Source organism: Anoplopoma fimbria, chromosome 21 (assembly GCF_027596085.1).
Source record: "Anoplopoma fimbria isolate UVic2021 breed Golden Eagle Sablefish chromosome 21, Afim_UVic_2022, whole genome shotgun sequence".
NCBI lineage: Eukaryota > Metazoa > Chordata > Actinopteri > Perciformes > Anoplopomatidae > Anoplopoma > Anoplopoma fimbria.
Window position 1 is genome coordinate 22,090,510 of NC_072469.1, and position 22,488 is coordinate 22,112,997.

A 22,488-nucleotide genomic window follows, 5' to 3' on the forward strand; every position below is an offset into this window, starting at 1 on the left:
TTACGAGCAACTCTGCAGGTTTTACACACAACACCTACCATTTGAATATGATGCATCATTATCAAGGGTGGTGGGGAAACAACATGACGCCTATCTTTACACATATATATTTAAGTTCCTGTACTTTAATCTATGATTTACATGTTGAGCTATTGGATGAGTTTAACAGGCATACAGTACCAGTCAAACGTTTGGACACACCTTCTCATTCAAGGGTTTTTCTTTATTTTTTTCTACATTGTAGATTAATATTGAAGACATCCAAACTATGAAGGAACACATATGGAATTATGTGGTAAACAAACAAATGCTCAACAAACCAGAATATGTTTTATATTTTAGATTCTTCACAGTAGTTGAATGAGAAGGTGTGTCCAGACTTTTGACTGGTACATTACATTACATTACATTACTGCTACTGTACATTACATTACATTACTGCTACTGTACATTGCTATGTGTTAAACTAGGAAAGCCTACAACAGTGTATGCATGTAGGCTTAAGTTATTAAAAATACTTCCACCTAAGAGCTGCAACTGTAAAAAACAACAACAACAAAAAAAACTTGACAGGGACATGGCATTTTATCTATAAAACATAATAAAGAAACATTTGAATGGAGGCATTTCCCTTGAATAATGGGCTGTTTTTACACTGTGGTGCTGCTGCTTATCATTATGAACTACATTACCCAGCAGCTCCCACTCAACCAGCAAACTACCACATTAAAATACAGCTTTAAACCGGTGTGAATCCTTAATAATGATTAAATGATATCACATTGAGGCTTAACATTCACGGGGTCTATGTTGCTGTGTAATGTTTACATGTATTTCCTTTGATAGGGAATCTTTACTCTCCAAAACTTCACTTCCCATGATGCTCCGCGGTGAAGCGGAGGCAACAGCACAGGAAGTGGCGCGCAACACTTGAAAAACTGTCACACAACAAACTGAGGAGAGATTCTGATGCTGCTCCACTCTGTCCAACTCGAAGCTGTTGCGTTAAAGTTAAGACAAGACGACACGTTTTATTATCTTATTATATTAGGCTTCGAGGACAGATGTCGTTTGTGAGACGTGGACGTCCTCAACAACACAGCAGAGACAAAAGGCCGGTTCGCTCCAGGAAAGCAGCAGCTCCCCAAAGAGACTGGGTGGTGAGTGCTGAGATATATATATATATATATATATATATATATATAATAAATATATATATATACACAGTATCAGTCAAAAGTGTGGACACACCTTCTCATTCAACTACTGTGAAGAATCTAAAATATAAAACATATTCTGGTTTGTTGAATTTGTTTGGACACATAATTCCATATGTGTTCATTCATAGTTTACAATATTAAAGAATGTAGAAAAATATAAAAAAACCATTGAATGGTTTGTCCAAACATTTGTTTGTTGTACATTATAGATTAATATTGAAGACATCCAAACTATGAAGGAACACATATGGAATTATGTGGTAAACAAACAAATGCTCAACAAACCAGAATATGTTTTATATTTTAGATTCTTCACAGTAGTTGAATGAGAAGGTGTGTCCAAACTTTTGACTGGTACTGTACATTAAATATAATATCTTCATTTTGAAAGCAGTAAAGTAACGTCAGCCCTCTCCTGGTGGTTTCAGAGCACCGTCAATGACCTGTCTGTGCACAAGCTGTCCCCTGCAGAGCTGGTAAGGTGTTTGGTTTTGTGCTTGAGAAGCAATGCATACTGTTTCATGTCATACTATGTATTATAATAGCATGTGATTATGGTTTTTAGTACTGAAACAATTAAATCAGTTATTTCCAGCCCATATTTGCTTGTCTCATTCATCGCTTCTGCTTCAGAGCCATCGTCATGAGATTCACAAGTCCCACAACAAGGCAGCGGCTCAGTGGGAGCTAAGAGAGAAAGCCCTACAGCGCCGTTTCAGACACACTGGGAGTCCTGCACCTCTAGACCACGCCAGCCTCAGCATCATCAGGGAGGTGTGTGTGAATAAAGATTCCTCATTTATATTTGTGGCTTCTTTGCTTTCTTAATGTTTTTTGTTTGTTTTAGAAGAACTTGGTTTTGTTTGTTATACAGAAACAAAGTATTAAAAAACGTAAATCCACTGAAACTCCTTCCTGATGGTGAGTTTATGCTGATGGTGATGGTGGTATTGTGTTTTACTTCTGCAGGTGTTCTCTGACCAGCTGCTGCTCCAGGATGTGCTGGCTCGCTCTGACAGAGCCATGGCAGTTGTCAAAGACTTGTTTGGAGATGCTCCACGCAGGCATACTGGTATACATTTTCTCATTCACTCTTTTGTTGTATCTGTAGATACATAAATGATGTGCTAAGTGGATACAACATGCAGAAAATGTGTTCACCTGATCCCTGCTTGTATATATAAGCTGACACAAGATATTTTGTTTTACAAGAAGGTTATATTATATTACTAAACGAGCATTTGTCTTTATTATTTTTCCTGAGATTTAAAGGATTTTTAATAATAATAATGGATTTTATTTATATAGCACACTTTAAAATACAATGAAATCTCAAGGTGCTGGTTTTGGATTGTATACAGAGTGTTTATGTATTTCTGCAGGGCACCCCAGTGTTACGATGGCTCCAAACTGTGAGTCTGACTCAGGGCTGCCTGTTCTCCAAAGACCAGATCCTCCAACTCATCTTTCACTGCTCAGCCAGTCTATGATGGACCCACAGGTGTGTGTTCCACGAGAATGTCATACATGTGTGGTTTGTTACTTAATGTTTCCATCAGCTTTTATCCACATATGTCTATTTTATATCCCAATCACAATTTACTTTCTTTCAGATTATGTTCTGTATTAATTTGTTTAAAATGTTTATTTTCAGGCTCTTAATGAACTTGAAGCTTCAGAGGAAGACCACAGTGATGAGGATGACTGTCCTACTGGCAGTTCAGACTACCATGTGATCCATAGGTAATGCCTGTGAAATATCGTACCTGCAAACCAGTACCATTCACCATAATCTGAGATAAGAAACTGACTTGCGTTCCTTGATATGGGGGAAATGTAATACATGAAGCTGTTTTTTTTGGGTTTTTTTTACTAGTCATGTTTCTGATTGTGCTGGCACCATAACATTGCTTGTGATACTTTTTTTTGCAGGTCCAATGTAAGAAAAATGAAGGCACAGTCTCGGGATAGGGTGACACAGCGACAGAAAGTCCATCATCCCAACTCTGAGCCGGCAGACAGGGATAATGTTCCTGTAACACCCTGCACATCAGGCGGAGCATCAGCCCAAACAGGTAGGTGGAAAAGGAGGACAACATTTAAGATATTTCATGCAGTCATCACGAGAAAAAATATACTTTTTTAATCAGATGTGAATTAATTGTCTGCATATAAACTCGTATCCTCTTGTTTCAGCTCTCAATGCCACAATGGCTGTTCAGCGTATTCGGTCCAGATTAAACCAGTCAGAGGAAGTCATGGAGGAACCGTCAGTCCTGGTTTCTCAGGTCCTGAACCCTGAGATGCCTCTCAACCAGCCAGGTAATATCAGGGAGGTATCTGTTTCCTAATAATTTGACGCTATGCGACAATGTTCCATCCTATGAACTGCAACAGAAGAAATGAGTGTTTCTGTTTGTGTGTTTATCAGGCAGAATTGGTAGTCGCACCAGCAGGAACAGGAAGTGTGTTTCTCAGAGTTCAGCGCTGGATGGCTCCTCGGTTGCCTCTCTTAGTGGGGACCAGTCCAGTCTGGGAATGTTGCAGTCCATGCTGGGTCAGGTGGAGGCTGACTTGGATACTCTGATTCCTGCCACTGTACCAGCTTCAGCACAGAGTCAAAAGAAGGACAAAACTCAAGGCCTCACTGGATTCTCTGTCGCCTTGGTCTCCACTCTGGGGCGTTTAGTTTACCTCCTCAAACAGGTACTGTTATTGATCCAATGAAGTATTCATTAAATACTAACATAGGCATACATCCAGCATGCATGGACACATTAGCGGCTTTGTTAAAAAGAACCTCTTGTTTCTATTGATGTCTTTAAAGGTTATTATAGGAGTTTTTGTTGTCCTCATTGTGGGTCAATTTCTTTAATTTTTTAAACAGTGTGTTTAAACATTGCTGTATGAAGTACCTTGAGACTTAAACGCTAACTAAAGGTCCAAACCAGTGTTTTAAACCTTTTACTAGAAATCCCATGCAGTAGACATTGTGATAGATTGCCTAACTAAACCAAGTTGAAAGTGAATTAATGAAAAACCAGTGGTTGACCATAAGGTTTAAAAAAAAAAAAAAAAAAAAATCCTGAAATCTAAACAAATACAACAAAATTGTCAACAGTAATATAAAATATATTATTTATTGTTGGGGCTAAAACTTGCAATACACTGATCATGTCCGTTCAGGGCTTTTTTGAATAAACAGAAACTTTTATGTCTTACTGTTTTAGCTGAGTATTTACTTGAAACTGGAGCATCCTTAATTTTCATGACTGCCATTGACCTTAACTGTGTTCAGAGGGAAGAGGAAGCTCAGGAAGAAGCTCGAGAGAGGAGGAGACTGGAGGAGGAGTTGAGAGAGCAGCGCAGGCTGATTGATGCTCTCACTGCTGAGACGATGACTCTGAGAGAGGAGGCCACCGCTCTGCAGGTGAGACAGAGTTTACCATTCAATCTGACACTACTTTACTGTCCAGACTCCAACTGTGTTACCCTCTTTGCCTCCAGTCTGGGTTGGAGCAGCGGACAGCAGAGCTGGAGCAGAAGTTGGACACGGTGGTGTTGTTGATGGGGGGACTTGGACTACTGGAGGCACACATTGACACACCAGAAGACTCTGATGCCTCAGCTGCAGGTTCATACTGTGTGTGTTTATGTCTGTCTGTGCATTGATATTTGTGCAGTAAATTGTGCATAATTGTTTTTTTATGTTGTCAACAGTTTGTCAGTCTGCACCAGTTGCTCAGCGAGATCTTGAACAACTACAAGTGTCTGTCTCTCCTGCTGTCTTGCTCTCCCCCCCGCGACAGAGAGACAACTGGCGACAGACTCCTGGTAACCGCCTGTTTCTTTTTAGTAATCTGACTTCACCTGTATGCCATCGTGCCATCTTACTCGATCAGCTGTAAGAAGCCTAATTTTGCTTTCCCCCACCTCTTCTTCAGTGACTCATCCTGTACCGCTGCACCAGGAACTTCCTCCTGAAGATATCCTGCGTTCCTGTGAGAGCGTCCACTCCCACAGCTCAGCCTCCAGCTTCACCAGCCTTCCTCTCACCAGCCTCCCATCTTCTTCCTCATTATCGCTGACCCCTGACCCTCTCAGCTCACAGCTCTCTCCAGAGGCCATGCTGGCAGAGATCGCTCAGCTGAACAGACAGAACGACCTGATCAGGGCCCAGCTCAGCCAGGCTAAGCGCCTCGGGTCAGGGGTCGGAGAATCGTCTAACAGTAGCAACGAGCAGAGGAGGTTGAGCTCCGGCAGCACGGGGAGAGTCACACCCCAAAGTGTCGGAGAGAGGAGGATGTCTGCATCAAGCAGCGCAGGGAGGAGGAGTCGGCATGTCCAGGCTGCTGAAGGAGAGCAGCTGATGAATCAGGTGATATTAAGTCTCAAGGTGTCCTCCTCAAATGTCCTTAAAATGTAAAGTTTTCTTTCAACTTCACTTTTTGCTTAAAGCTAAGAAGTGAACGTGTGTTCTACTAAATCCACTAACATTTTCTCTCATAGATCTGGAATCCTTTTTTATCTGTCAGCCTTTCTATATTGGGTAGTTTGAAACACACCAGAATTCGCCTGTTTTTCAGATTTTGTTTCTCCTGTCTTCTTGCTCAGGCGACACCACCTAGCACCCTCAATGTGAGCAGCGTGGAACAGCGCCTCCTGGAGCTAAACAGACAAAGTGCAGCAGCGAGGGGTCGCCTGCTGGAGCTCATTGAGCAACAGAAGCAAAGTGTTACAGCCAAAGTTTCTCCCTCTAACTCGCCCATCCCTCCCTCAGCCTTCAGCCCACAATCAGCAGGTATGACGGCTCAACATGACACGTCTCTGTCCATCTGTGTAACGGCCTGTCACTGTGATAAATAATTGTATCATTTCATTTTTAGCTGGAGGAGGAAGTCCTGAGGTATCAATGCTTCTGCCTGAACAGGAGCTCCCGTCACAGACTGGTGGTGTTGGGAGACGGTGAGTTGCTCTTTTAGATGAAGGGAATGTTTCCTGATGACGGATGGAAAAACAATTTCTACATGCTTTGCATTTTTTTGCTAGTTAACTGGATTTTTTTTAAGTTTACCAAACTCAGTTTCTTATTAAACTATTTTCCTGACACATTATTATTATTATTATTATTATTATTATTATTATTATTATTATTATATTTCTGTGCTGCAGATCTGCTGGTTCTGAAGTGTCTTCTCACAGTCTTGGCGGAGAAATGAGAGACGGCAAAACACAGGTACACATATACACACACATAAACTACAGAATACATGGAAGTACTCAGGTTTCTCCAAACTTTTACCACTTAGGTCTATAACCTCTTTTCTTTTCCCACAACAGACGGAGAAACGGAGAGAGAGAGAGGGGTGGTTTGCCTTGTCCGCTCATGTGAGATGACAAGAGGAGCATTTATTTAACCCAAGTTGTTAGTATTTTTATCTTTAGGTACATTTTAAATGACTGAATTAAATGTGTTTTAAAATAACTTTGTGTGTTGTGTCCTCACTTTTTCATAGCACACATTGCTGCTATACAGGAGTCTAGAAATCTGTGTCATTGATGCTTGTTTATGATGATTTTGATTGTGGATTAAACAATATGTTCCTTTCTTTACCCTTTTTAAAGTACACTAATCTCAATAATTAATTTCCTATTTATTTACTTAGTAATCCTTTATCAATACAAGTGTTAGTTTATATTCAACATAAACTCTTCGAGACCCCAAATTGGCTGTGCAGTACATTAATATTTCCCTAAATAGTAAAATAGTTTTTCAGCAAATTCCTCTCATTGTTTCTTGTGTGTGTACAGTTAGTTTACACGTGTAAACACCCAGCTCATGTGTGTTTGAGTGGCCATATGTTGAACTGGCTCCCTAAAACTGCAACTTAGGCTGCATCAAATCCTGCATGAAGGTCCAGGCCAAGCATCATCAGTCTGTCTGTCTTTGCGGTTTGGTTTAGTTATTCTCCGCTTTCATGTCTCTGAGGCATGTTTTGATATCACTTAGTGTGTTTGTGATTAACTTGTTGTGATATTTCAAATGGGAGAAGGGAATTGCATGCCAATAAGTCACAAAGAAACGGGCAAGAGTGAGAGAGGAGGAAAAATATTTGTTTCAACCCACTAAGTCTTCTCTTCTGTGGCTTCAACTAAAGTATGGCCTCTTGTTGCTATTTATGGTGCGCACACATACACACAAACATTTGTTTTTCTTCTTTTCTCTGTCTCTCATATATGAAGCCTTTGTTTATCCCGACCTCTGTGGTCCTTACAATCATCTCTTTTTTTTCTTGGATTTGTTTTTTCTTATAAATATACAGACAGTTTAGTTTAACTGATTTACTGGGCCATACAAATACATGAAAGAACTGGAGCAATCAGTGCTTTTTATTTTTCTCCTTCCATCCTTTACTGAAGCTGTGACTCATGTCTTGCTTTTCCACATACTTACTTATGCCTAGTCTCCAAGTACATTTTTACTACTTTCTAATCTAGTTTTCACTTTGCTGCAGCCTGGCAGCATCATGACAGACTTGCAGGACTCTAAACCACCATTGATCTCTATGGAGGAGGAACCGTAGCCGTGACAACTGATTCTTACCTATGGTGATGACAGGACCTTTTTTACTTCTTGTTTATGTTGTGACTCTCTCATTTATGCCTTTACTGATGCATTCACCTTTTCATTCATGTTATTTGCCCTGGGTTGTTTGTATGTGCAGGAGAAAATGGTGCACTGCAGCGCAAAGTCAGCAGATGGCAATCTGGAGTCATTCAGTAGAGAGAGACAGCGGTCAGTATAACAGCTGGACATCTCTGGTGCCTTTCAGCCTGCAGAAGGCAACAGCCACAGTCAAGAAAGTACTTTGAATACTTAAATAATTGTCAAAGTCAAGTGGTATCCAGCTACAGTTGAGAAATCCTGAATATTAAAAGGAGGAAGCAGAGAGCAACAAACATGTCCAGCTTAACTTGAAGGAGTGACATAAAGATTCAGGTTTAACACCCACCATAGCACCGGGCCCCTTGTTGTCTAAATGTGGGCTGACCACTGCTGACCCCCCCGACCCCTCAGCACATACATGTAAAGCATGAGCTGACCAATGGGGCCCCTCGTTGCATACATCAAGCATGACACCTGGACCCCCCTTGCTACATATGGTGCATGCTTAAAGCATACCTCTCAGAGAGTACAGTGCTGTAAAGATGAGCCACTGGTGGTGTCTACAATCTACTGCGAGATGAAACAATATTCTCCAACAAGACAGTTCATTCTGCTTAACAGGACCGTTTCAAGGGCGTCATAATACAGCAAGCCCTTCGTTTTTTAACATACTGTAACAAGTAAAACAAATGCAATCCTACAGCTATAAAACAACTCAGTGTATTGTGTTAGTAGTAGTAGTAGTAGTTAGTATTTTACTGGGACAATGCTTTTTCTGCTTGACAAGTCAAAAAATCTGGTGTAAAAAAAAACCCATCTATTCGGGTGACTCAAAGGACTTTTTATGTTGATGTGTCTGGGAATATGTTTGCTCGATGCGTTTTATCAATTATTATATTTTCCTAAATTTAAATGATACAAATATTACTTTAGCAGTTGCAGCAGTAGTATTCTGGTTTATTTAACGTTTATTTCATGTTTTTTATATATATTGATCTATTTATCACATAGTTTTAATAATATACAGAATGTAATGTAAAGTAGTCTGTTTTTGAACCTTACTTTAAAGCTTTCCTGCCTTTTATTGGATAGTTTATTGCAAAGATACAGAAAGAAAGCAAAGTGGGGGTGAGGGGTATAACAGCTGGAATTGAACCAAGGATGTTGTGGTTCCACGTGAAGCCTCTTAACCACAAGCCGCCCCTCTAACAGAACTTCTGTGACTTCGCCCATTCATTGACTGCTGCTCTTCTGGGCTCCTCCTTGTGGCCTGAATCAAAAAGCCATAAATAAGTGGTCGTAAGAGGACTCATTTCCACTTCAGGTAGTGTTTGCTGAGGGCTTTAAGGTTTCGGGGGTGATGCTGGAGTAGGAAGGAGAGCACTTGAGTTTTCCAGTCAGTCAGGAGAGCTGTGTGTGCAACAACAATGGCCAGCAGGGAAATCAAAAGGAGTAAATATTGTAGATAATAACAGGATGGAAGCATAAAGGGGCCAGGGACAGCGGCCGTAAACGTGGGGTCAGAGGTCACGGTGGAGACTCAGGGGGAGGCGGGAGGGGCTTATTGTGCCCCTGCCCAGCTGAGTGAAGGACGGGGTGAATGGGGATTAACCCCACCCCAGTGCCTCTCAATGACCCCCCCCCCCAACCACCACCACCACAGGGCCTGGGGAAGGTTCCCATGTGACCCCCCTCAAAAACCACCATATTTAACTGGGTCTCTAAGCAGCCTCAACACACCTCCTCATACACAAATATTCACACATACATCATGTGAATTTAAGACAAGGGAAATACCACAATCGGTATTAATTTGTTTTTCGATTTAAAAAAACAACAACATTTTTGCACCCAATGAGACTGGTTTAAAGTCACCCACACACATACAATGAGGTGGGGGTGTATTGGGGGCTTGAAGGGGGGTAGTTTTCTTTACTCATTTAAATGTGCCCCCACTTCACCTCAGTGAAGGAGCCTGAAGTCACTCAGAAAAACACACACACTAAAAAGCTTGTGCACACACTCACTGGCTCATATGACCCCTTTGATGGTGTCAAAAGTGATGTTGATTTGTCAGATAATCTAGACTCCTGAGTGACCTGAGGAGGAACGAGTGTATTTCTAGAAATAGAAATGCATTCATAGAAATTAATTCTTGCTTTTCTGTTTTTTAGTATTTGAAACAACATTTTCCCTAAGTTCTAATGTGATAGATGTATTACTAAAATGATTGTATTTATATATATGTATTTATATATCTTGTGCTTCGTGAGTAGTTTATTTTTAATAGTTATTATGCCAAACACTATAAATCCAACCAACATATCCAAATAGCACTACCTCTGTAGTTTGTTTTACATTCATAGTTTAGAGAAGGCATGGCAGCTTAATTCACTTTCCCTTAGATGTTGCAGTTCGGTTATTTTGCCACTAGAGGGCGATATTAATGTACTGCACAGCCACATTTGGGTCCTGAAGAGTTTATGTTAAACTATTTACCAATTTTTTCATGATATTTTATTAATTTGATAAAAACCACACTGCTCATAACACTAACAACCAAATGATAAAAAATGTTAAAACAATGGTGGCATCGCAGCAGTGGTCAGTTATGATTTACACTGTTCCACCAACTTTTTAAATAGAAATGGAAAGCCAAAAGAATCATTAAAAAAAAAAAAAAAAAAAACTGATTTTATTGAACAATGACAGCTATTGTAATATCTTAGTGGTTTACGTACAACATGAGTCACTGGGACATTCTTAACATACGGTAGATCTTAGTTTTTATACTGTAGTTGTGTTTGTTTTGATACAGTTTGTTGTCATGTGTAGAAGCCATTTTGTGAATTCATTCTGCTGCTTTCTCACCAAACCTGCCTCCAAAATGTCTCAAGTTTTGGAACCAGCATGAAGTGACATGTGCGTGACGAGTAAACTGAGTGTGTGTGTGTGTGTGTGTGTGTGTGTGTGTGTGTGTGCATGTGAGTGGGTGCCCATGTGTGTAGGAGTGTGCTCCACAGCTGTGCGAGGCTCTGATCTGAAGCAGGCTATTGCTTGCTGTGAAAATATTATTGCAAGTGTTTATTATTGCTTCAGCGTGAAACTGTGTGTGTGTGTGTGTGTGTGTGTGTGTGTGTGTGTGTGTGTGTGTGTGTGTGTGTGTGTGTGTGTGTGTGTGTGTGTGTGTGTGTGTGTGTGTGTGTGTGTGTGTGTGCTGCACGGGCTGGTGGAGTACGGAGTGTCTGTGGAGGGATAGTGGTGGTACGGGTGGTGGTGGGGTGGGTGGTTTGGTTTGGTGGGGGGTCTCTCCCTTCTCCTCCTCTCCGTTTCCCACCGGCCAGCCCCCAGCCCGTGGCCCATTGCACCCTGGGTAATAGGGAGGCCTATTGGAGTTGATTAGTTCCGGCTGGATCCCAGATAGAGTCCTGACAGGCAGGAGAAACGAGCTCTCAGCGTGACCCCCACTTCCCCCCCACATACACCCCTGTCTCAGGCACAATGGGCAAGGCAGGGGAAGGGCTTTTTAAACAACTGCAGCTTCACTCTACTCCGCTGCCCCCCCCCCCCACACACACACACACACACACCCGAAAAAACTGGGCCATTATTACGACAAAAAAACCACATTGCACTGCTGCACAGATTCAACCCCGCAGCTATTACTGTGAGCATTTTCCTAACTTTTTCCATCCTTTCTCTGTCAGGACAAGTAAGACCAAACTATCTATCAGCAGCACTGTGTCACAAGTCCTTTGATGAATGTTATGGATGCAGCATGCTCAGTGTGTCGCCCACAGAATCGGCTGCATACATCAGGATGGGCCACAGTGCATTGTGTGTCCCATGACAAACCATCGCATCCACCGTGCTGGACACCTGTGGCATGAACTGACATCCATTAGACACATTCCTCAGCATCATTCACACACTCTCCCTCCGCAGCTTCATCCTCTCTATCCTCTTTATTTCCCAATCCCCCCCCCCCACCCCTTCCAAGATCCTCTCTTTCTTCTTCTCTCCTTTCCCCATACTCCCCCTCTTTCTCCACACATAATTGATTAAGGGCCGTTTTCATAAATCAATTTGGGACGCACATCAGTCAGACCTGAATGGAGGAGCCCCCCTCTGAGCAGCGGTATTAATCTACCTCAGCATGCCCTGCCACTCTCACACACACACACACACACACACACACACACACACACACACACACACACACACACACACACACACACACACACACACACACACACACACACAGATCTGCATAGTTTGTTTTCTTTACTTTAGGTTTTGGCCGTTGCAGGTCTCCACACATGAAATATGCAAATGTTTTCAGCAGTTTTTGCAGACACTACGACCTGGAACAGGCGATTTGACAGACACATGCACAGAGTTTCCACTGAGTCTGGACAACGCTCGCTGTTATGAAGAAATTGGAAGAGAAATGTGTTCGTTCAAGGGGGTTGGAGGGGTTGATGGATTAAACGCTGTGACAAAAGCAGAGGCAAGCAAAAATAAAAAGCTATTTTTTTATGGCAGTTAAAGAAGTCCAATTCTTTCCACATGTCTTTGCTGTACATCCCTAAACAAACAAATATGTTGTTTGTACACTCAGCAGTCTGTCTCCAAGACGAATGTGTCTCACTGCTGTTTATAATTAAACCGATTTCATTGTCATTACTATTAAGTGACTTCATCTCTCTTTCTTTCTCTCTGTGTGCCTCTTTCTCAAATTCAAAGCTGTTGTTTGAATGTTTTGATATTAATGTAACCATGACACCGCCCTTTCTCATTAGAAAAAACAAAACTTGCCAAGTTGCAATGGATTCTGGGAACACGAGCCTGCAACAGCTGCAAGTGATATCCCTGACTTTTCCCCCTAGCTTTTCTTACTCTCTGCCCTTTTTCTCTCTAACTTTTACCTTCACCTTGATCTTTTGTTCTTTTCTTTTTTATTACCTTCTTTGTACCCCCGTTGCTCCAGCTCTATTTGTTTCTCGCTCTTTTACCTTCCCTCCGTCTCCCCCCCGTCCTCACTCCGCCGCCCCTCTCCGTGCTCCGGGGTGTTGGCTTTAGTGGTAGTGAAAGCTGCTTTGCCTTAAAAAACAGTTTGTCTTAATGAGACGGGGGGGCCAGGCAGGAGAGAGGGGGCGGCGGGTCACAGCTGAACCCAATTGCGTCCCTTTCCTGTCTGAGGTGCTGCTGGCCGGGGTCAAGCTCAGGGTCACGCTGCCTCGTCACTCCGACTGGATCCTGGTGCCGGTTCTGATAGCCGCCAGCGTGTGTGTTACGTGTGTGTGTGAGTGTGTGTACAAGACAGCGGGTGTGTTTTTGTACGAGTTAAGAGAAGAGGGCCAAGAGGCACATCTGTTTCTGATCCCCCAGAAAGCATTGCTCTCCGGACCTGGAGGTGCTGGCGGGCCTGTGGAGGACAGCAAAGGAGAGGGAGGGGAGGGGGGAGGAGGAGGGCGAGCGAGCGGTCACACCATCACAGTATGTGTCGGGTACGATGTGGTGCAATGTGGCCTGTTTTTACCTCCTCCTACTCCTCCACTTCTGCCTCTTTTATACATTTTTTAGAATGTAACCAAGTTCAAATCATTGTCAAATATGGGACACAAAACAAGCCAAAAATGGTCTTGAATAGGCTAGTTAGCTTAGCTTAGCTTAGCTTAGCGTAAAGACTAGGAGCAAGGAAACGGCTTGCATGGCTGGTGTCCAAAGGTAATGGATTCTTCCTACTAGCATCTCTATAACTCACAAATTGACATACTATATCTTCTTTGTTTAAACCGTATACGAAAACCAAAGTTTAAAAATGACATATTTGGAGGTTATGCCCAGAACTATTTCTTGGCCTGGACCAGTACCTTCCTGAAGCCACTGCTGGTCATCTGGCAGCCTCATGGTGATGACAAGACTTTTTAAGCATCATTTTACTTTTTAAAATTATTTTCAAACTTCATTTTCAACAAAGCAACTATTATGAGTGAATAAGTGACCTTTGAAAGTGCTGATAGGTGGATTCTGTCACCTTTTGGCTGAACCAGGCTGGGTGTTTCCACCTGCTTTCAGTCTTTATGCTCAGCTAAGCTTACATTACATTACAGTATTTAGCAAAGCGACTTACAGTCAGTAGTATGTTACATATCATTCACCCATTCACACACTGATGACAGGCTACCATCAAGGTGCCACCATCAGACTCTAACTAACATTCATCATCAGTCCACACCGATGGCCTTCAGGAGCAACTTGGGGTTAAGTGTCTTGCCCAAGGACACATCGACTGCTGAAGCCGGGTATCGAACCACCGACCCTCTGATTGGAGAACTACCTTGCTCTCCACTACGCCACAGCCGCCCCTATCAGCTACATGTTTTACTGCACATTAGATATAATATTAAATAATAGAGTTTTACCAATCTTCTCATCTTACCCAGTAAAGCAAATAAGCATGCATAAAATATCAAACAATTTTACAAATGTGTGGCAGATTAACCCCCCTTGTGTTTCCTGAAGTGGTTTTAAGATTGTTAGAAACATCTTATAAGACACTATCTGTTTATTCTGTATTATGCAGGTCTTATTTTAAGCTCCATGATTATTACACTGAGTGAAATTATTAAAACCCCAAACTCATTTCATGGCTGCACCATTCTATCAAAGAGAAGTCTTCTCCATGACTTTTGCATAATTTTAAACACATTTCCCCAAATTTAGCCTGCGATGGTATCTTGTCAAAGTTCTGTGGGTTGAAGGATCAGTTTCTCGTGACTGACCCTTTGGAATGGCTGCTGCACGTTACGATGACTACTTTCTTGTTAACATTGGCTTTCTTTTTCTGTTTTTAAATTAAGAAAGCAATTTTCCGTTCTAATCTGTATTAAAAGATCTTTTATATAATTTGATGAGACGCATTTTCTTCTTCCCCGTTCTGTCCAGTTTATGTCAGCCTTCTTCTTTTTCTCTTCCAAACTTCTTCCTCTCATGACAGCATCATCTGACCTCATGCTTTCTTTGTAGTGCTTTTGTTTTGTCTCCATGCCTATCAAGATTTCAGTTCCTTTTTTTGTGCCGTTTGCTGGTCGACTACGTGGCACAGTATTTCCCTATAAAAATATTTTTTTAAGCCATGACCATGTGAAAATATCTCACAAACCTGTGCATAAGCCCCACTCCCCCCTTCTTCTTCCTCTGCCTCCTCTCCTCTGTCTCTGACTGTGTGGAGAAGGTAAGGTTGAGATGAAACACCACGTCAGTCTTTGAACAGAGCCCGTAAAACAGGCGCATATTAACGAGCATGACTAACAAGCTGCAGGAGCTGGATCACACTGTGCATTTCACACACACACACACACACACACACGCACACACACACACTCCTCCATCATGTCTTCTGCATGATATATATTTTTTCCTCTCCTTTCATGCCTTTTTTTTCTGAGTTGCAGCTTTTCTCCATTTTCCACACATGTTTCATGCATAATATACTCCAGAGCTGTTTTTAAATCTTTTTGAATTTTTTTTTTCAATGTTGTGTCAAAGGATAATTCCAGTTCACTTCAACTTGGGTCTAATTTTAGTAGCCTAGTTTTGGCCACAGTTTTTATCGGTTGTGATAAGATTGCAGGCCATTCACCAGAGTAATTACTGAGAACACTGAGTCAACAACAAAGACTGCAAAAACACGAGAGGTCAGATGATCACACAGGTTGTAAACAATACAAACGTTTAACCGGACAGTCTGGAGGAAAAATGAAATGTGACTTCACCAAAATTGTCGCTGATAATCCACATTTTACAGTAAAACTACAGCAAGTACATTAGGTCAAAGTTCAACTAGGAAGTCTGTTGTGATGGATAATTACCAGTTACGCTGGATATTTTGGGCCATAATCTAACAGTTTGCCTTCGTTTTTGTCTTCCATATACATTTTTCTAACTGACTGCTGTGTTTCCTGCCCCGTCTGACTTCTTTTTGGTAATGTCCCTGTTCCCAGATCAGCAGTTAATCGGGAGTGATATCATATCAAATAATACAGGTAGCCAAACCTACTAAAACAAGTAAGTTTGGGGAATAAACTTTTTTCGTGGATGTTGCTACCTTTGGCCAGAGACAGGTAAGCTTATTTACAAAGGTGCAAGTACTTATGCTAAGCTAACTGGCTACTGTCTGTAGCTTTACATTTAACTAAGAGAGTGTTATTAATCTTCTCAGATATCTGCAAAACCATTTATTTAAATCTGACTCAGGTTTACTGCTCACTACTTGTTTCCTTCCTGCACTCTTTTTTTCCCCTTTTCTCTTTTTCTTGGTCCATCTCCATTTTCTTCACATCCTCAGGGATACAAGCAGACACACACACACACACACACACACACACACACACACACACACACACACACACACACACACACACACACACACACACACACAGACTTCTTTGCTATGACACACACTATTCGCCATTTCACAATCTCAGACTCTCCACCCGACACACCTGAGCCAATAAAGTGGGACGTTTTTGCCAGGAAAAGCTATTTCATTCTGTCTCAGCCCCCCCCCTAAACTGCCTCCATTTCAGTCCCTGAGGCCCTAAAACGGCCCCGTACTTAACTTCTCTCAAACCCCTGAACACAAGCATATCCCCTATTGCCCCCCGACCCTTCTCCTGTTCCCAAACTCCTCTCTTGCTTGATCCCCGAGGGCCTTAAGCCGCCGAGCATTAAACTCCTCCCTCCCTCTCCCCCTCCTCCCCCTTTTCTCGCTCCCCCTCCAGGCTACTCAAGAGAGGTTCTTTACAGCCCTGTCATCCTTGCCAGAGCAGTAAAAAACACATCTGGAATCGCACTTTACGTTCTACGCTCTCACCCCGTGTTTAAGAAGCCCACCCTCTCTTGCCTCCCCCTTCATCGTCCTCCCCCAGCCCTTTCCCTCATACATACACACACACACACTTACTGCAAGGGCCACGCCGCAGGAAAAACACTCCCATAACGAGCTACAAACACTGAAATAACACTGTTACCCTAAGTGAGATGTTTCTAATGAGGGCTGGAGAGGAGCGTGACAGAGAGGCACACATTTTGGGGGAGGAGGGGGTGAGGAGGAAGGACACCGTGAAACAAGACACGGGCATGTTGGATTTGACTGTATTCATCCACCCACACAGGCTGAGGCCATTTTGGATCTTGGTCAAACTTCAGCTTCCCTCCCTGTGTTCTCTCATAAGAGGAGTTTGTTGTGCGACCCCGTGTTCGCTCTTTTCGGCTTTTGTGTGAGAAAGTGTCTCCTGGTCTGAAGCGTGACTATATATACATTTAATAAGAGCCTGTGTGGTGTAGTAATGGGCGGTTGGGCTCGGCTATGGTACAGGGAGGAAATGTCAGCAACAGATAGAGAGCTAAGAGAGCGGAGAGAAAACAAATTGATTCTCTAAAATTGCCACCTCATCTGCTCTGATTGAGACTTGTGTGAAGAAACTTTGCTGCAGTGTTTTCATGCACAGTCACTGATGTGTGTGTGTGTGTGTGTGTGTGTGTGTGTGTGTGTGTGTGTGTGTGTGTGTGTGTGTGTGTGTGTGTGTGTGTGTGTGTGTGTGTGTGTGTGTGTGTGTGTTTCCAGGCTTTTGAACCACTTCACTATCTGTGTGAGAAAGTCTGAGCTATTGTTCCTCGCCCTCTGTCTCATTTTTCCTGAACTGGCTCCAGCGATGGATAATAAAGGCTGAAGAAATCCTCCGGCTGTTTTACTCTCCCTCTTTTTTTTTTTTTCACTGTGCAACTTAATCAAGATGAGAGGAAGAGGGGAGGAAAGAGGGGAACGATTGAGGGGAATATATGACTCCTCCTCTCTTGCATTTTCTGAAATGAAAGTTTTAGAAATGAGAGGAATAACTCCACAAGATATTGGGTTTCATTTGGAGCCAAGAACCTTTTAACCAAGACCATGTGCCACTTCTTGGCTGGTTTGTGTGAATGTATGCTTGTTCATAATGTGTGTGTGTGTGTTACGCATAGACCGAGGGTCAGGTTTCGGCGCTGAGGGGAGGTGCTCGGTGCTGTAAGGGGAAGAGAGCAGTGCTGCGGTAGGTAAATAGGGCGCTGACCCAGGCCTGCCAGTGGAACGCTCTCTATTCCCTCTGCCAGAATCTTTTTTGTTTTGTTTTTGTGTTTTTTTTTTTTTCTTCTTCTGCTTCTTCTTCTTCTTCTACAAGACTTTGGGGGGGTGAGGTGGGGTGAAGTGGAGTTAAGGTGGAGGGGGAATGTGTGTGTGTGGGGGGCTGGCTATTAACGAGCACCATCGTTTTTCTAATTAGTGCTTTGGGGAATATTTTCTTAAGGACTGTCGACCCTCCCTGCAGAGCTTTTTGGGGGAGAAATGCACGTATGTGTGTGTGTGAGAGAGAGAGAGGGAATAAGAGTGTATGCACGTATGTGTGTGTGTTTCTGTCTGTGCATGTGTTGTCAGTGTGTGTGTGTGTGTGTGTGTGTGTGTGTGTGTGTGTGTGTGTGTGTGTGTGTGTGTGTGTGTGTGTGTGTGCGTTTGTGTTTTCATTCTGCGGTTTGTCCTTTTTTTGCAGAAACTTTGCAGAAGTGACTTTGAATTTCTCCCGTCTCAACTCTACTTATTCATGACTTTTATACATGCACACATCCTGAAAGGTATGGATGGACCATCCACAAAGGTATGGATGGACACACACACACACACACACACACACACACACACACACACACACACACACACACACACACACACACACACACAATGTCACGCACACACACGCTCTACACTCCCAGTTCATTAAATCAAGGGGTTTCAGATCATCTCTTCTTCCTGTACTCTCAGTACTCAAGAGCAAAGGACATTTTCCTTTCTCTTTTCTTCCCTCTCAAAACTTTCTTTTCTCCTTTCTTTCCTCTTCTGCTGTTTCTTTTCAGCGAGTCTGCTGCTCTCGTCCTTGCTTTGATCCCCCCCTCTTTTCTTTCCCCCTCCACCCCTCCCAGGGCCTCTAGCCAGCTCACTGGAGCGGTTTCCTGAGTCTGCCCAGATTAATGAGTGTAACTTAGTGTGTATGCATGTGTGTGTGAGAGAAGGAGGGAGAAAGAATGCCTCAGTGTACCACAAATTGTGAGTGTGTGAGTTTGCATACTGTACAGGCCCTTGTGTGTTTGTGAGTTTGTGTGTGTGTGTTGGATCTGCGGTTTCCAAACCAAACTTTATTCTGTGGATTTTTTTTTTCAGAGATCATCAAAGTAAGTGATTCCACAGAAGGCTGGCTTTCACGTTGCATCTGGGCCGTTTTTTTTAAAAAGAAATTCCCCAATCACGAGGATGCCGGGATACGTTTGCAATCAAGCGGCAGGCTTCTGCAAAAAAAAGCCAAAAATGCTCCCAAAAACTCTCCTTTGTTGCGCTGTGAGGGGTTCAGTTTGTGGAGCTGGGCCTGAAAACTTCATTCACACACAGAGAGTGTGTGAAACAATCACAATTCAACTGATTAGAATTCCTCCATGAAAACACAAAGTGCTAAAAATAATCCCCTGATTGGAGCCATGTGTTGAATTTGGGGAGATGGGGGTGAGGTGGTGTGTACGTGTGTGTGTGTGTGTGTGTGTGTGTGTGTGTGTGTGTGTGTGTGTGTGTGTGTGTGTGTGTGTGTGTGTGTGTGTGTGTGTGTGTGTGTGAGAGTGTGTGCGTGCCTGTGTATGTGTGTGTGTGTGCTGCGGTGGGTCGTACAGAAAGGCAGGAGGCAGCAGAGGGTGGGATGAATCAAACCGGAGTGAAAAAACAGTTTGTCTTTTCTCTGAGCTCTGATAATAACGCCACGTGAGTCCCCGCTGCACAGCGTTTATTTACTCTCGCAACTCACAGTGTACACACTTTCACTCTCGCACACATAGATACACACATACACTCACTCTGTCGTCAGCACTGCAGACAAACACATACACACACAGACGCCTTCCAGCAGACTTACTAATATGGACATAAACATGTAATCACAACCATGCATGGTCCAGTTTCTCCTCTCCTCCCCAACACACACACACACACACACACCACACACACACACACACACACACACACACACACACACACACACACACACACACACACACACGCACAGATGGGAGGAGGACTGATGAAGAAGAGGGGGCTCATAATGGCCAGGTGGTTCCAGTTAGGATGTATTCCACCTGAGACCATTTGAAATAAAAGAAAAAAAAACAGAGTGAATTAGTTTTCTTGGCCAAGTAATTTTCCCAAAAATTCAGCTTGGGTGGTTCTCATGTGTTACAGTAAAGTGACATTAAATTGAAAAAAGCGTTAGACAGCAACGTTTAGAGTAGAGATCCAGACTGAATATCTCTTACTGTGATACATAAGAACTTTAAGAGAAGTTTTTTTAAAGGGTTACTCAAGTATTTCACTTCCATAAATTTGGGGGACATTTCAAATAGAAAAGTAAAAATTGCTTGCTTAAGTATTGTACTGTCCCAGGTACCTGGTACTTTTTTTTGGATCAACTTGGTCGAGTTTCCATGCGAGCAAAGCCGATTATGAAAGGTGGAGATAAAACACAGCAGGCCACTGATCAGAGAGGCTTATCACTTGTGCGAAACCCATTTTTCATTCATTTGTGAATAGCCAAGCATGGCTAAACAACGCTGTACAACTGACAAAGAGCAGTTGTTTCCTCTGTTTGTTTGCAGATGAAAGGATTCAGCAAGTGTCCCATAAAGATGATGTCACGGCATGAAACGGTACCATTATCACCTGAGAATCCTGCATTCACTGAGAGGGTAATATCCGAAATAGAGGACGTGGTAAAGAACCCGGTACCAAAAAGTGAGTTGAGCAGAGCCGTACCATGCAGTGAAAAACAGCTTTGATCTTTAGTGTGGGTCAAGCTCCAAAAAACACTGGATCCTACAATCCCCATGATGCAACCTGGTGTTGTTTATCAGATCCTCAATGTCCTGTAAATTGTTTTTTTTAATTCAACAGCCCTAATTTCTGATGCAGGCTTTCTGTTAAAAAGCCTTGAGCCCAAACTGAGATAACCGTGGTGACATCACTATGACATCATTAGGATTATTTTTTCACTTTTCCTGAGCACTTATTGAGACATCTTGTCCATGTTGATTATCTACATTTCCATAACAGCCGGCCAAAATCTTTTTTTGTGTTGAAAGCTACTTATCAGCTACAGTGGTGAAATTATTTGTCACCACTTTTTTATTTGCTGCTCACGCACATACAACGAAAAGTGTTTTGCATGTTTTCTGCCACAAAATGAACCTTGTGGTGAGAAGATTTTGTCAACTGCTGCTTCCAAGGTCAAGAATGAACCTTGACCTTTACTAATTTCATTCCTAGCGCACATCATTTAATTATTCCAAAGCTGCTTTACAAAAATATTGAGAAAATTAGTTTTCAAGAGGTTAAAGAACAAATCAAGAGGCAGTAAAACTACAAGAAACACAACCATAGAGTGAATGGTTGTGTGTGTGTGTGCGTGCGTGCGTGTGTGTGTGTGTGTGTGTGTGTGTGTGTGTGTGTGTGTGTGTGTGTGTGTGTGTGTGTGTGTGTGTGTGTGTGTGTGTGTGTGTGTGTGAGACTGAAGTACATTTCAGATGAATTAATTCACTCTGGAGCTCTCGTTCAAGCGTTGACTCATAAAGCCTCCATTGTGTGAGCCACCATCAGTCCTTATCTCTCTGTCATATCTGAGGGGGCTGCCATGGCAACAGAGAAGAAACACTGTGTCACATCTGCTCCTAATATGTGAGCGCATCTCTGAAGACTGTAAATGAGGCACATCCACACTGATACATTAAAGTAGATGACGATATTGCAGATTATCCAGTAGTGTGAGTGGGCCATTTAGCTGTCAATCATCATGAACAAACAGAGGCTCCACAACCCGGAGGAAAGTGGGCGGGATATCCTCTGGGAGCGCGTGGTTGGACAGCGGGGCTATGAGGCAGTGTCTGCTTATTTGATAAGAAGTCGTCCGTCAGGAAGGAAAATAAACAGCCGAGCGTGCTGCTACTGCAGAGCCAGAGGAAGAGCTGTTACTAGAGCACAACACAATATTTACACTGCTGGACCGGACCGACACACAACCACACAGACACGCTCGCGCGCCACCAGCACATATACCTGAACACATGTAGGGGCGAACAAACACTGAGACATGTGTTCAAACACACAAACACAGAGGGGGAACAGCTGCTGGAGGTGAAAACAGTTTTTCAAAAACATAATTTAACTGTTCAAACAACAGAGATTATAAAGATGCATGTGAAGGCCTACATTTAGTGTAGGAAAGATACTAAAATGTCATATCCAAGTGCAGTTACTATTTGACAATTCATGTTCATTTAGTTATTTAAATGTACAAGTGAAGAAAATGTAGGTCACTTTAATTGTAGGCTACAATTACAAACACAACTGTGCAGTTATTTAAGTACTAATAGACATTTAAGATCATGGTTTCCAAACTGGTTCTCAATAAACGGAACTGAAGCTAAAAGAATCTTCTCACATTTTCACATTTTGTTACCCTTAAAAAAACAAAA

The 22,488-nt window shown here is 42.6% G+C and overlaps 1 protein-coding gene across 1 annotated transcript; it reads left to right on the plus strand.

Moving 5' to 3' along the window:
- The first annotated feature begins 874 nt into the window (after positions 1–874).
- On the plus strand, positions 875–6,660 carry spice1 (spindle and centriole associated protein 1). The gene is made up of 17 exons (XM_054623137.1): positions 875–1,160; positions 1,649–1,696; positions 1,854–1,994; positions 2,190–2,292; positions 2,603–2,721; positions 2,875–2,963; positions 3,153–3,295; positions 3,417–3,542; positions 3,652–3,926; positions 4,519–4,650; positions 4,728–4,854; positions 4,941–5,054; positions 5,165–5,598; positions 5,835–6,021; positions 6,107–6,185; positions 6,393–6,456; positions 6,561–6,660. Exons 1-17 carry the CDS (start codon positions 1,065–1,067, stop codon positions 6,615–6,617), a joined length of 2,334 nt encoding a protein of 777 aa, XP_054479112.1. The 5' UTR covers positions 875–1,064; the 3' UTR covers positions 6,618–6,660.
- The last annotated feature ends 15,828 nt before the right edge of the window (positions 6,661–22,488 follow it).